A 16060-nucleotide genomic window follows, 5' to 3' on the forward strand; every position below is an offset into this window, starting at 1 on the left:
AATTTTCCAGGGAAATACTTTGGTCAGAAAAAGTTCACTTCATTAAATTGAATCTTATTTTGTTGATATAAAATGCATCAAGAGATCTGCAGTATAATCAACAGTCCAGGGATATGGTTCTCACCCAGGAGGTGAAAGACTGAATATAATTGAGTAGGGACTTAACTTTGGTCTCCCGTATCATCACGAATTCTCTAACCATTGCACTACTGACCTGCTGGGTTCTCTCTTAATCTCTCCTGTTGGAGCTGCTCCACTTTGCATAACTAATTGCATGTTATGCAGAGCAAGGAATTAAACCCAGTTCTCCCATATCCTGGAGGAAAGCCCTGACCAATGGGGTATCCACTTCAACTTTACCTACACCTCTTAGGTTAAACCAGTTTAAATCTGCTTTTTGAGTAAGGTATAAGAGTTATCTAAATCAGATCAAACAACTCAAACGAATCTGAAATAAGCAATTTACACTCAGTTTTCCCTTCTTGTCCCCAGACAAGAAAAACTATTCACACAGCCTTTTGCATTGGTTTAATTACAGCAGTTTAAAATAAGACTTTAAATAAGAACAATGCAAACTGCTAGCACAGAAAAAAACCTCATCTGAAATGAGTTGCTCCCCATCACAAAACCCACTGCTAGTCCCTGTTGTTTCCTTGCGTCCATTGTACCAGGCAGGCTGGGTATGAAGGGTAAGGAAGAGTGTTACCTTTTCATCCTACAGCCTGGGGGTCTTTCAGGGCAGAGCTGGGAAAGTTGAAGGGGAAGAATGGAAAAAGCTGCTTTGTGGAGGCCAGTACTTTATCTGCTTTGTGTATGCAGCTCCTTCATTAGCATTACACTTACTTTGAGAAAATCCATCCATGTTAGTTCAGAAAAAGCTTGAGCACATTTGACTCATAGAACACTGGGAATGATATTTACTGGCATTCCTCAATTGTGAAGGATGTTTTATTTGTGATAAGCATTTTAATAACACACCAAAAAGAAATAATTCAAAATGTAAGGAAAAGCTTTCTATCTACCAAAACCACATCGTGCAAGAGGGTCCATCACATTTTGCAGACTATACAATGGCTTTTTAAATCGCTAAAAATTATTGTAGACCTCAAGCATATTTTCTGCAAAAAGATGTATTTTTTTCTCCCATACATTTTTCAATTCTTCTGGTAAGTCTTGTTTCAGATACTTAAAATTCCCATTCCATTGTTTCAAATATTTTAAATACTTTTACCTGTCACCCACTCAATGCCAGTCTGGTTTACATTTCCTCTTCCCTATGGCTTACATGATACACTTCAGGGTTAAGCCACAGTAAACTGATAAAAACAGCTAGCCATATAGAAATACAATTTACTTAGATAGTATTTTCCTTCTCATCAAGGACCAACTACATATACAAACACAATAAAAGCTACAATCATTAAAAAAAAACTTTTGTTTTTAGCATTTTCCTTTTGCAAATCATCATAATTTAAATGCAGTCTCCCTGTAAGAACATTTACCATCACCTCATTTAATAAACGTAAAACTTCAGTACTTAAGATCCAAGAAAGTTGTACATCTTCTTACGTGCTACCATATATACAAAAAAAAGTAGCAGACAAGCTGTAATTTAAAATCCACCCAAGAAATTTTTCACAGGCTTAATAAAAGAGCTAAGATCTTTAGTTTGTCTTTCTAACCAAAGGAAACACAGTCAGTATTATATAGCAATTTGTATTATCTACTTATCCAGAGAGAGCTTAAGAAGGCCTTGATTTCAAAGAGTGGTCAGTCAGCAGTCTCTGAAAATTAGGGCTGTTAGTAATTTCTCATTTTAGATATGAAACATGGTGTAAGTAAGTAAGTATTTCCTTTTGAAAAAAGTGTTCTTAATTATTTTTTGAGGAGAAGGATGTCAGTCTATTATTGTCAATACAAACGTCCTTATGTTGAAGCATTTTACTAATCTAGAACTCCAACAGTAGCAGAAAAGAGTCAACACTCCCCTTTCCTTTGCTACTTTACTGAAAATGGCTTTGAAAGTAGCAATGATGTTTCAGAAGGTGTTGTTTGGGAATATAGCTCTTAAATACCGTAAACAAAAAGTAAAATTCAAAAGGAAACAAACTCAGCCAGACAGAGTATGTAAGGCTTCAAGAAACAGTTAAGATGATAGTAAAAAATTTTGGTCACTAATGAAGCTGATGGGGAAAAAAAAACAGGTGTAGGGGGAACAGCTTATATTTCTTCACCCATGCAATCTGGTTTTGAATGAAAAACATAATGCAGAACTAAAGACTAGTAAAAAGATCCCTGAGAGCTTTTATACTACAGTAGTAGGTATATACTTATATTTTACATGCCAGCACAATCTGATCAAACACAATATTTCTTCTTTACATATTGTCTATGCTACAATGTTATTGTGTTACTGGGTTTGATATTATCCTCTTCCAGTCTAAACAACAAAGAACTTCTTTTTTAAACTTTTTCCAGTTTTACCACGGTACCTGTAAATTTTTTTTATCCTTATTTCCTTTTTTACCTAGCTCCTTATGCATTAAGAAAAAAACCCTCTAGCCTGAAAACAATAGTATATCAAGAATTTAAAGAGTTGAAAGGAACTTGCTTGAGACTTGACACATTGGCATCAATGGTTTAAAACTGTAAAAGGGATTGAGTCCTTGTCACAGATTTTTTTACTGAAGAGATGGGTAATATACTCATGTTGGTTTTTGTCAGAGGTATTACCAAAGACAAGGTGTGGGGAGAATTTATTTTGTTTGCTTTTCAGACAGATGATATTATTTCTGCTCATATTCCATGCACTTATTTCAGCAGTCTGAGACAGTCTGGTGGGCAAAATATCAAAAGCCAAAAGATTTGTACCTATTTCAAAAGTGTAGTGCAAAACATACTCCCACTCAGACAGCTGTGCTACCTGGACTCAGTAGTTAATGCCAGTAACATCACTAACAGACTACCTCAATAATCCTCTATTATCTGATTTTATTTTCCTGTAAGAAGCAGTTAGGACATACTCTCTTAATTTCATCAATTCTTCATGGCATTACAACTTCCATGGCATTCAGGTTGCAGTAGTGGCCAAGCCAGTCAACCCTTTCCCCACGACGAGAGAAACTGCATGCAGGCTTTGAAATACTACAGAGAAGGTCCTTCATTTCTGCCTTTTTTTCCTTAAAGTAAGTTGTAAGCTTTGGAATCGCTACCGTCACTATTATCATTATTAGCTAATCTGCAGACTAGCTCCCATACCTTCTCCAGAGTTGCGTCACTGAGCAACTTTGTCAGCAAGCGCCAACTTTTACTAAATACATTTAGAGTACAGATTCCAGCAGATCCAGTGACTTGCCATCCACACAGCTACCTTTTGGTCCCTACCTTTCCCTTACTTTGCAAGGTGAACTGCCTCAGTTTATGTTAGCTAAATTGGGCAAAAAAAGAAAGATTTCAAAGATAGGAGTCAATCCTTAGCTTCTATTCAAAAAGTTCTCAAACGCAAATATGGGTCATACTGTTGAAGTTACATTAGAGAAAGCTCATTCAATGGCCCCTTAACTCTTTTGCCCCCTTAACTCTAATGTGAAAATAACAGCAGATGGCTTTTGTGGCTTACTCTGACCAAGCAGAAGTTTTTGAGGAAAACTACTGCATACAAAATACCAAATCTCAAGCTGTGATATATTTGGGTTCATATATAACAACAGCTCGACTGCTTCTTAGTTGACGATGACTTAGATATGCTTTAGAATATACCCCTGGCAATAGGCTTTAACAGGGCCCTAAACCATGGCTGAGGTTTCTGGACAACTTTTATACACATGCTTTCACAAAATGAACACTGAAAAGAATGGAACTATATAAAGACTGAACCAGGTTATTCATCAATACAAACTATGCTTCCTCCCCCCAGCAGGACCACAACTGCAGGATACATTTGCATATTGCATATGTCTGCATTGGAAATAATGGAGTTGTAATAGGTGGAACAGATGTCAGGATGAAAGAAAAAGTGGTGAAGAGCATACCTCTATCTCTAGTAGCAGCAAAGTGCTGAAAGGAAGACTTGAAGTAGCCAGAAAGAAAGGTTTTTAGAGAAAAACACTTTAGAGAGACAAACTGTAAAACTTCCCTTTTCTCCCCTATGAAGTACAGATAACTTGTTCTGATTGGTAAGATGCAACCACTCCTGCATGTGGCTATTATGTTGATATAAGATGCCTCTGTCTTGTTCAGATTTGTTGAACATTTTTGGCTTAAAGGAAGCAGACACTTATTGCAGCATGTGTCCACATATGGAATTTGTCAGGAGTAGCTGCTTCTGAGCAGGTTCAAGTGCAAACAAGACCTGCATATTAGATGTCCACTCTGGTCTTCTAAAGAGAAAAAAATTATGGTTATTATCAATATATCTGCAATATGCTTAAGGCTCTAAATGGAGCTTGAGTGATTCCTTGGCTTTTGGCATGTGATGAACATCATGGCTAACCGTCTGTCAGAGTTGTGAAGAACGTGGTGTTAGCTATGCGTGGGCTCTCCTTTTCCACGTCGCCGAAGACTACCACATAAGCCTTTGTCACAATCAGATCATGCCAGCAGTTTTACACACTCATCTGATCTTCTGCAGTGGTTGTGCAATAATATTGCTGTTATTTTTACACTGTATGAAGTCGCGCCCAGACTTTTCACTGTATTTTAAGTATTCTGCCCTTGGGGCTTTTTCATGTAGATGAAAAATGCTGTTAGCAACTCTGTACCTCTGTACTGATGAAAATTCACATCATACCAACACTCCAGTAAGACCTTTAAAACCTTTCAGAGATTAATCTCAGGAACATTTGTTCAGAGCCACAGATATCTTCACCCTCTTCAAGACACTACTTTATGTGCTGACTCTGAACAAAAAAGACAGGTACTGAATTTCAGTTTACCGACTTCCTTAGAAACAATAAAAGCCTAAAAATAAGGTGACATCTGCGCTATTTATTAGTTCTATCCAATATCCTGAAGGTTGAGAAAATCTCAGTGTTCACTGAATTGAGAATTAGCATCTGTGCTTCTTCCCTCAGATGTTCAATTTATATCCACTAGGAACTTTGCCCTGAGTAAAATTGCTGATTGCTCTGTATGTTCTTTTATCCCACTATTAATCACAGTCAAAATAAGAAGCTTCTTGAACAAGTATTTTCAAACACAAGGGTTTGATGGCCCTGCTTGACAAGTCAGGAAAAAAAAAGTAATTTTGGAACTCTGGAAATTAATGGATTCACATTTTTCTCAACCCACAGGAAACGCACCTTTTTTTCACCCATTCACTAAAAATAATATGCCTGTTTACTGACTATATATATGCAGGTGATTCAGCAAAGTCCTGGCCACTCAAGCCCCACGTCCAAGCCCTAGCAGTTAGTTTCTTTTTCCCTTCCAAAATCCCTCTTTCAGCCGGAGTTTGGCACATGACACTAACCTCAAGAAAGTGCTTAAGTTACAGAGTTCTCATGGGCACTGCTTCCTATAACCAAACCTTGGGGTGTTAGTTCACTAGCTTGAGTAGCTCTTTTTATTGTTTCTTTTTCCTTTTTTTTTTTGAAATCGTACTCCTGGCTGTAGAGGGGTGGGATAACCTCCTCCCCACCTGTTCATTCATATGGGATGTATAATTGTAATCTCAAATAGCACCTGCAAGTCCCACAAATGAGGATCAGTCTCTGCCGTATCTACCCAGTTAAACCCTTCAGGCATAGCTTTATTCACAGAAGTGAAACACTCTTTTTCATCCTATTGACTTTCAGAGCAAGATTAAGAAAGAATTAATAGAATTTTTATAAGTTTTTCCCAAATGCCAGACATGCAAACTGAGCAAAAACTTAAGATTTGTAATAAAGCTTTGTTCAGCTGCAGCAATCTAGCAATAGTGATTAAACTGGAGGTTGTATATAGACATTTAACTTGCCATATATTCTGGAAAGGGGTCCTCACTACCATAAATTGTGTCTTATTCATAGAGATTTATCAGAAACACCACAGGGTTTGGAGAGGAAGAAAAGGAAAAATAATTGGGTTCACTAGGAAACAAATTGAAACATCCAAAAGACTGTAGACGATGGGTAAAGGCAAAAAGCAAAGCACGGAAGCAAAATCTTAGGCAAAGCACTGTGATCTCGCTAACACACTTCGATCATAATGAAAGTCTCCCTCAAAACAGCAAAAAGTATGAAATACTTCTGAAGGGAGCCAGTGACAAAGACTTAATGGGAAGGGGAATCCCATGGATTTTTCTTTCTTCATCCTTTTATCTGAAAGAACTTAGTATTTCAGAATACTTCACGTGAGGCCTCCTTGTTTAAAAAAAAAAGTAAAGTAGACAGATTTTCTGTAGTCATAAAACCTGAACAAAGTCCTTTAGCATGTGTAAATAAAGGTGCTGCAGCTAGACCTGCAGAAAGCAGCCAGCCAAGGTATGAGGCAAATGCCGATTGATTTCAGATGCATACACAGGGTGAGCTGTTGACTAAAGGAGACAGAGAGCTTTCCTCTCATTCCAGGCTCTGGTTTTTCCTATTAGAGGCTGAGACACTGCAGGTGTTCTGTGGCTGTCAGCGTGGAGAGAATGACACCATAAGTGTCACTGCAGGACAACATCAAACCACCAAGATTCATTAAAACTGATGTGGAAATGAATTATAAATAACCTCCAACTAGCTCCATTAAATGCAGGAAGTTTCACTGAAGTACAGTCACCAACACTGTGTTTGAGCTACAGAGAGAAAATGAGGGCAAAGAAAGAATTAGATTATGCAGGAAGAGACTTGCAGCATCTTTTAATGAATTTACAGTCCTCCACAGAAGAATGCTGCTTATTTATTCCCTGATATATGTGACCATATGATTAATTCATCTGCCAGCTTGATAAAACTGACTCTCCAAACTGTTCGTGTATTAGGATTCAGTGATAGGAAATAATAGGATTAGCACAGCAGCATTTTCAGCTTTTGTGATTTTATCACGGGTCATGCTATATAAAAGATTTCCTTCAGAACCCAACACTTGGAGGCACGTGATTAGAGGTGAATCTCAGTTTTCATTAGTAATATCTAGCCTTAATGACTATGAGCAGAACTTGGAAAATGTGAACTTTAATGGCTCAAAACACCAAGCCTACTAAAAAGTAAAGTTTAAAAAAAAAAACCAAACAGCATATATCACTTGAAAATGCAAATATCACGGCTTTGGGGATGCAACGCAAGAATTGGAAAATTGGGATTGGCAACCATGTTATCTCACATACTAAAGCAAATACAGTGTGGCAACACAGTTTGAGAGCATTGCTCATGACTATCCTCCCAACCACATGAAAACTCCATAGTTTTGACATCATCTAAGTGGGTTAAATGTGTTAGCTGGGGTGTGCATTCCTGACAACCCATCTGCTTTGCAGTAGAAATTCAGCAGAAACGGATTAGATCTGTCTGCAGTGACTTTATGTGGCTCTCCCTGTGTGATCAGAAGTCTGGGCAAAACCTTCTGCAGTTCACTGCAGCACAAGGAATATAACTGGGCACAGCTGCAAGTTTTAGCAACACAAACGGTGTGTAAATACAGCATTAGTATGGCAGGAATAATGTGACTGTAGCTGCTCGCATCTGGAAAAATTAGTTCATCATTGAAAATATATCCAGACTTGGCTGTTTTATCTCAAAAAACTATGAAGTCTTAGCTTTATAAAGGGCAGTAGAAAAACTAACCATCTTATCAATTATGAACAGTGAGTTAAATCCTACAATGAATTACCATGGTAAACTCATCACTTGAGCTTTTCCAATATAGTCTTTTACATCAGACACTAATTAATTTCTAATTGATCTTTCCAAGGACAACTGTTCAGTGTGACCATAAAGTTCAATGCCCTGCCTTCAACATTTCCAACTCTTCAAGCAGAAAATAGCAGGACTTTAGCTAATGGGGCTGAAGAGTGATTTTTGTTTATCACCAAACTCCTTAAATAAGGACAACAGCACAACACCAGAGTGCTGCTTAATCTCATGCATTTTACAATCCTACTACAGCTATTATGCAGTAACCTGGTAAAGATGCTTAAATATTATTAGCAGGCTTGACTGCATAGTTACCAGGGCATTCGAACAAGGTTCATTTACGGACAGTTCTTTGGTCATCACACTGGCAATGTCTGTATCAACAAACAGAATGGCCCAAAGAGCTGGATCAGGGCAGTGAAAGAATCCAGAACTGAGGACTCCACATCCAACCATACATGCTAGGAGAGGAGGTGCTATTGTGGACTATCTTTAGTCTGGTCCCAAGTATTGAACCTCCATTAGCACCTGGAACAAATCGGATGTATTTCCAGAGTGAACGCTGCAGTTTAGTTTCACCTAAAAGGCATGCACGGAAAATGGAGAAGATCATGAGATTTGCTCTGAAAGCTCAATTCTGACCCCAAAGAAAACTTTCACATAAATGCAGCGTTGTGTTGTAATTGTTTGACTGAAATAGGGTATTGTATTTTGAATAACAGCAACTGCACATAAAGAGCTAGAAAATGAACTACTTTTCATTAAAGCAAAGCAAGCAAGGCAGAGAGGGGCGTAGCTGACTCCATTTTACCAAGCCCAGCACTTCCCATCAAGGTGCCAACAACGCATTCAGCTCATGAAACGCACGACAGAAACACTGACTGCGCTGGCTGCTGTCAGGGTGACTGGGTTCCCTGGTGCACGTTCAGAACTGATTAACGGAACCGGGAGTGCAGGGAACTGCCTAGGCACTATCTTGCAGCAGGAAATACTGCCTTGATGGTGGTCATTTAGCAATGCTCATAGAGATTCTCTCTCTAGGAGCTTCCCCATGTGCACTCTATCATCATTACAACTTAGCATGAATGGTATCATTATTTTCCTGAGGACAGTTTGAATCCAAATTGTCTATGAATATTTATTTTCATTAACAGGCTCAAGACCCTAAGAGTTCCATAAAACACAAACACGTGATTAGCTATGTGATTTAGACAGATCACATAATACACACATTTTGTACATCTGTTTCATTTTTATCTCGGAGGCTACAGAAAAGGTAATATCCTAAAAGAATAAATAATAATTGTCTTTCAGACAATTGTTTTGAATTGATAAATTCTATCTAAATGTCGATTCAGACAGTGTATGCTCAACATTTAACAAAAAAATAACTTGAATGACACCTAGTGGAAAGATAAGCAATAGCTGATGATTGCACAGCAACTATGTACAGTTTTGAATAGTGAGAAAGGCAAGGAGGAAGATTCTTTATGAGAATGGGTGGGAGGAGAAAGAATTATTTGATAAAATGGGTGGAGTACAATTTAGGAGAAGAATTTCTTAAATGACAAGAGTTTACCTGCCTGTGCAATAATCTTCCGAGGAAATGGGATATTTGATTTGACAGAGGCAAAATTAAATCAGGTAACACCACAATAAACGTGCAGTGGGAAACAATACAATAAGCAGAATATGGACAGGATGAAATTCTGAGTCCTCTTGTGTATAAATACTTAAAAGGCTTTAACAGGCTAGTTCTCTAGGGTGCAGTAGATAATAGGAATATTTTGGCCCTGGGGCAACAATAACTCCCAATGTGAGAGAAACCACAGATTTTCTGTAATTCATTTCTGCAGGCAATATTCCTTGATGAGTGAACGAATTTCATGATCGATTTGGGTTTTTTCCTTCTTTTTCCTTAGTCACTTATTTGTATAATTCATGAATTACCAGTGACTCACATCCAATTATAAAGAAATATTTTGGTTATTCTGTTCTCACCAATCTATTTGAAAATATGAAAGAACAGATTTAATCAAGGTGATAGAATTTAAATGAGAAGCACTTTTGCCGTCTGTTGACAATGTGATGCGGCAAGTTTTTTCAGCATCGGAAATGGAAATAGTGCTTCAGAAAGACTTCTGTCGTACTAGGTCAAGAATAGGTCACTGACAGCAATAAATGACTATAACTCCTTAAAACCATCTATAAAAAATAATGGCATATTCTGCTTGAATTTCCTCTTAGCAGATCATGTGTTTGATCCACACATTTATCTTTAACTTGCAGCTTTTTTTCTTAACTGCAAGGAAACTAGTAATCCCCCCTTCAACTCTTTTTTTCTCCCTATATAAGCAATCAGAAGCAGCACCCATGTAACTGACTGGAAAAGTCAAGGCCTCAAAAGAAAACTAATCCAGAGCAGTGTGCTTTCAGCGAGTAAGGTAGCAAGAGAGGTTTTGTTTGGGAAACAAGAGTGTTCAGAAATACCTCTCTGATGAGAAGAGACAGAGCCTCTCTCATGCACAAAAAGTTCAAATGGATTCACCCTGTGGAAAATATATTTTCAGACTATAACAAGATTATAGCAGATTATAACTTTTTTTTTTCAAATTGGCTCTTAATAAATCCTCTTAAACGAAGAATCCTCATTTGGCCTACAAAAAGCTATAGCCCTAAAATCATAAATGCAAATGCCTTGTATTTTAAGCTAGATACTCCTTGCATACATGCACCTCTACACAGAGCCAAAGAAACTGGTCCATGCTCCTCATCACAAATAACAGACTCAGAGACTCAGCATGACCAGCTACTTCTCCGGCCACGTGTGACACAGCAGCTGGAGAAACATAGGACTACCTTTGTGAGGATTACCCATAGCACAGAATTTGAATATGGATTCCAGAGGATTCCAAATATTTTGCATCTGTTTCAATGCAAAAAGATGCAGCATTTGATTTCACCATATAACAGGAAGATTTTTATTTTGTGTGGCAGCATTCTTTAAGATATATGGCACAGATTGTGTGATACAGGAAACAGGCATGAGGGAAGACAGATATTTATGAAATCTATGGTCTAGTGATGTACTTTCAAAAAAAAAAAGAAACAATCCCTAAGATAGAAGGATCTTCCCATTATTAGCAGTCCACTCACAGGTCCAGCTGTTGAACATCTTGACAGGCAGATGGACTACTCATTTCAACAAGGGAGGAATCACTTCCCTCATCTTATAGAAAAGACCGAAATTCAAATGGGGTTTGAAGTATTTTTCTCTTCTCCCTCCAGCACTGTCTAAATTACCCTTTAAAATACTAAAGAGCAGAGATACACAGTAAGTCATTTTCTTAAGGAAGTTCCTAACAAACTTCAGGCTACTGGTAATTGATTAGACTTACTGAAGAAAAGGACTTTAAATATAAGTAAGAATTAAACAGTAAGAATTGCTATCAGAATAATTTTAAATGTCAGAAATTTCCCTTCCCCCAAGAATGGCATGTTATAAAGAAACAACATCTCAGAAGCAGGGCTCTACTGCACATCTGCAACATCTGAAACCCACCTGGGTTTCATTTCCAAATGCAGAACACAGCTCAAAGCCTGTCCCCAAAACAACACACTAAACAAGAACTGGCCTGAATTAAACATCAGATCCACCACTCACTGGATTTCCAAATGTCAACTGCTATCTTAATTCTGGAGTGTTCATGTTTGGTAGCTAAAGCAAAGGAAAACTTATTTCAACTCTATTCCAAAATTTCACGTGCAAAAAAAATTTAAAAAAAAATGTGAAAAAATGCTATTTTTGTTTTTCTTTTACACAAACATGGCATTCTTTATTTAGATGAACAGATACATACATATTATAAACTTGTATCATCCTGAATTACTGTCTTTCCAGGCAAATATACACAGAGTGTGTTATGTTCTAAGATGTCACATTGCTATTATTCAGCAGTTGATATGCTTCGGCAACCTGAGTGTGAAGAAATTGGCAGGATCATAGCCCTCGTTTGAGCTGTACGCAGCTCTGGTGACTGGGAAGAAAGGCTGTGTGCCCAATAGGTGACACAATATGTGACCAAGGTTGTCCCTGTCTTCTAGGCTGTGCTGATTAAGGGGAGCCATGCTAACCACGACAGTGAGCCTTTCACAGTGCACCTTCCCTGACTGTTCTGGAATTCATTTCTAAACTCCAAACCAAACTAGGACATTACAAAGAAATTATATTCCACAAAATATCACAAGAACCAAAATAGGAATTGAGCCATGGATCCATACACATGTACCCTTCTCCACATTCAAGGTTGTGTCAGGGGCACCTACCTGCCCGAGTTGTTCTGGCTCAGGTATTTCTGCATTGCTCCACGTTGCAGGGTACAGGTCACTCTCAGCCTCTTCGTATAAGATAGGTTCTCCAAATCCCTGATCATCACAGAAACCTTCCTTTCACTTGTTGGCTTAATCTTTTTTGAACATGGGTGACCAGAATTATATACTGTATTTTGGGTGACTTTTCACCACTATTTCAACATAATGGCATTAATATTTCTCTGTCACTTAATGATCTCATCTGACTAACATAAGTTGATCTCATGTGACTAACATAAGTTATTTCGATGCTACAGTGTGTTTTTACAAATTTTACTTAATCAGTGGAACAGCAGATAGCAAACACACCTGGCTTTGTCTAAAACAAAGGAACTCTTTCATGGGCTAACTTTAGCTCCCTTGTATCTTGCTCGGGCTTGCATGCATCAGTAGCTGAAGCCCAAGCTAACTTTTGTACCTGTAGATTATGACAGCTGAGGAAAAAAAAAATACTAGATTTCAGATGAGTCATTTTAGGTTTTCAAGACATTGTCAGGTTTAATGGGAAAAATATATTAGCAATAAAAAAATTCAAACGCATTTTCTCTTGTCTGCAGAAAATACAAAAGTGCCCCAAGAGCTATACGCCATGACACACGTCAACCATATATAACATCTTCCGAGGGGAATGGTTTCCTATTTTGCACAGAACAAAGCTCATCTTCTTCAACACATTTCCTTACTGACTCTTTAAAAAGTCAGCTCCGGTTGCTATACGTACTCCAACACTTTACCAAGGAGAGGGAACGGAATCAAAGGGGAATAAATAAGGGTAAGTGTCAGTCAGGCATCTCACCAACTCTTCCTTTCTGCATTTTTGCAACAGTTCTTATTTCTATTTGATTTGGAATTTCTTACTGTGTATATATTAAATCAGAAGAGACTGTCCTTTTTGTAGATATTGCTTAACTTTTTTTTAGTCAGATGACATGGTCTGTCCTTTTGAGATGTCTACTTTGAAAAAAACAGCTCTAGTAGATTTCTTGAAAAACAACAGATGAGTATCTAGATTCAGACCAAAGATATTCAGACTAACTACTTGCTAACAAAGACATAGGAGATTGTTAAGATTAATATTTCAGCTTCTCTGCGATGAAGTTTATCATTTTATGTAGCATTATTCAAATTTAAAATATAGGAATGTAGTATTTAGATCAGGAATCTAAAGCTGTCTAACTTTATTTTGAAAAGTTAATTACATAATCCTTGTACACAAATTGAAGGAAATTAATTTAAAACAAAATAAATCCATTTTTCCTACAATTTTAGTGTTCATTAAATGAAACTTCCTAGAAAAAGAAAAATAATCTCAGCTTATTTTAAGTTTTTAAGAGGAATTTTTTTTTTGAGCTCTAAAATACCTCTACACTTTAAAACATTATTTTGAAGACTTTTTTTTCCACATTCCATTTTGCATTAGTATAATTTAAGCTCCTTATCACCTTAGTATGTAAAAACCTCTTTTACTCTGTATTTGTTGTTGTTAATAGGTCTGTTCTACCTGCTTGCTATTTCATAGAATCATAGAATCATTTAGGTTGGAAAAGACCCTTAAGATCATCGAGTCCAACCGTAAACCTAACAGTGCCAAGTCCACCACTAAACCATGTCCTTAAGTGCCACATCTACACATCTTTTAAATTTCTCAAGCTTTGTCCAGTCTACTTTTAAACTCATACTCGATGTGCTTCTAATGCTTGCCTGCAAACAAAGTTATACAACTGTTTTCACCTTCTTCAGTTGGAAAGGAATTTTCTTTACATGTATAGTGTATAAAAACCCAACACTTTTTACAGTATCTGCCATTCTCCAAGTAGTATTCAGGGCAATATACAGTCACATATTTTTGCTTCAATACTTACTTATTGCAAATGAATTGGGGGGAAAAAAAAAAAGAAGAAAATACATTTTAATTATGGGATGTATTAAAATCATATAGAAAGATGGTTTCAAGATTGGAAATTCCCCAACCTGTGCAAGGGAGTTTGTATTTCAAATTCCAATCCTGTCCTAAGGCTAGCTATGTATTTTTAAATGCCGAGAAGTAGTAAGAAATACAGGAAGGGAATAGCTTTAGAGGTTTTAAACTGCTAAATAGAAGGGACTGAGATGGAAGTCTAGTGGGAGCCACTCTACAGAAGTGGGAATGACATAGCAAAAGGGAGAATTACCTGCTAGCCCAAAGCATGGTTATTTAATCCCTAAAAGACAAGCAGTACCAGATATACAAAATTTCCAATTCTCTATTCACCCAAATCTTAAACTGTATGTTCTCAGAGACGCATGAAGCTACAAGGCAGCAAAAAAGAACTTTTTGCCACACAAAAATACGTACTTCCTCGTTAGAAACTTCATACTCTCAGAAAGAAGATTTTTAGACATTTACAATTATTCAATCTCTTAAGCTCAATTTTGAAAACTGACTTCAACATACAATTTTAACACTAGACCTATAAAGATGTAGAAATGGATTCAAAATCTTTGCCTAAAACTAACCTAGTTTTTACCATTGTCTCCTGGTGATATTCTGTTCCAGAACTTTGAACAAGAATACTTTTCGTGCAATTATGAAGGAAAAGCAAGGAACTAAAGACAAAATGTGCTCTCTCCCAGTTGCATTTATGCTACTTAACGTCAGGAAGAATGTCTCTGTGGAAAATACAGAAAGCTAAAGATTTTCTCCCAAAAACCTAAACCTCGCGAATAATCCTGAGAAAGAAATAGCTGTGTTGTAGTTCTGCATTTAGAAACATGCTAATGAATCATACTTATCAGATTATTATTCTTATTCTCTGGGTAGCTGAAGCATGAACAAAACAGAATTCATCACCGTTGTGGGATTTGCCATATCATTGCTGTTCCACCTGACCCAAACTGAAGTCTGTCCTCCCTCCTGCAATTGTAAGTCACTGGGAGAAATGAAGGGTTTGCAGATAGACTGCAGCTCCAGGAAGCTGACGGAAGTGCCTGCCTTGCCCGTTAACACCAAGAGGCTTTATCTACAGAACAACAGCCTGACCTCAGTTCCTCCCGGTGCCCTGGACAGCTTGCGCAGCCTGGAGGAAGTTAAAATATTTGACAATCCTTGGAACTGCGACTGTCATATTCTGTATCTAAAACTCTGGTTAGAAGATGTCTCTGCACCCTCTCTTGCGAACATCAGATGCGCAACCCCAGCTCCAGTGAGGATGAAGCCCTTGAGGGAACTGACTGGGAATGAGCTGGGGATTTGCAAGAGGCTTCTCCCAATCAAGTGTCTTGAGTTCTTTTGGCGAGACCTCATTTTAATTGCTGGAGCAATAATTACACTTATTTTAGTAGCATGGGCTCTGAAGTTCTCAAAAAAGCTGGTCTGCCAAATAAACCTAAGCTAATATGACTCTATGGGCTGACTGTTGAGAAGGCATACCTCCAAAACCCACAAGATACAATGAGCCATTCACTACCACTAGCTTGAACAGAAACAGCAAACTATTCTACCACAAAAAATCACATGCACTGGCAACACTAGTTTTAATAGTGAACATGCTACAAACAGGTCCCAGGGCTCAAAGTTTGGGTCCTCAGATAGGCAAGTTTGATTTAATTTCCTTTCAAAATAAGCTTGGTGATGTATTGACAAGTAAGTTTTATTCTGCTGCCGTCTACTCATATGAAAAGCAGTTTCTAGATTTTTTAAAAATCATTTCACTTAGCATTTTTCCACTGAATTCTCAGCTCTTAGAGTGAGAAGATTTACATCCCCAAATCCTACACTTTTTAATATATGGAGATGAACACCGATTGTACTATTTTAGCAATTCTTTTCTCACTTGGAAGCTGTGTGAGTTTGCAACCCGTTACCCCCCCACAGTGTCCCAATGGGCTTGGTA

At 37.6% G+C, this 16060-nt stretch overlaps 1 protein-coding gene across 1 annotated transcript; it reads left to right on the forward strand.

Moving 5' to 3' along the window:
• Window positions 1-14995: 14995 nt before the first annotated feature.
• Window positions 14996-15562, forward strand: GP9 (glycoprotein IX platelet). Its single transcript, XM_009809723.2, has one exon. The coding sequence runs from the start codon at window positions 14996-14998 to the stop codon at window positions 15560-15562; it is 567 nt and encodes a 188-aa protein (XP_009808025.2).
• Window positions 15563-16060: the final 498 nt, after the last annotated feature.

This window comes from Gavia stellata, chromosome 12 (assembly GCF_030936135.1).
Source record: "Gavia stellata isolate bGavSte3 chromosome 12, bGavSte3.hap2, whole genome shotgun sequence".
Taxonomy (NCBI): Eukaryota; Metazoa; Chordata; class Aves; order Gaviiformes; family Gaviidae; genus Gavia; species Gavia stellata.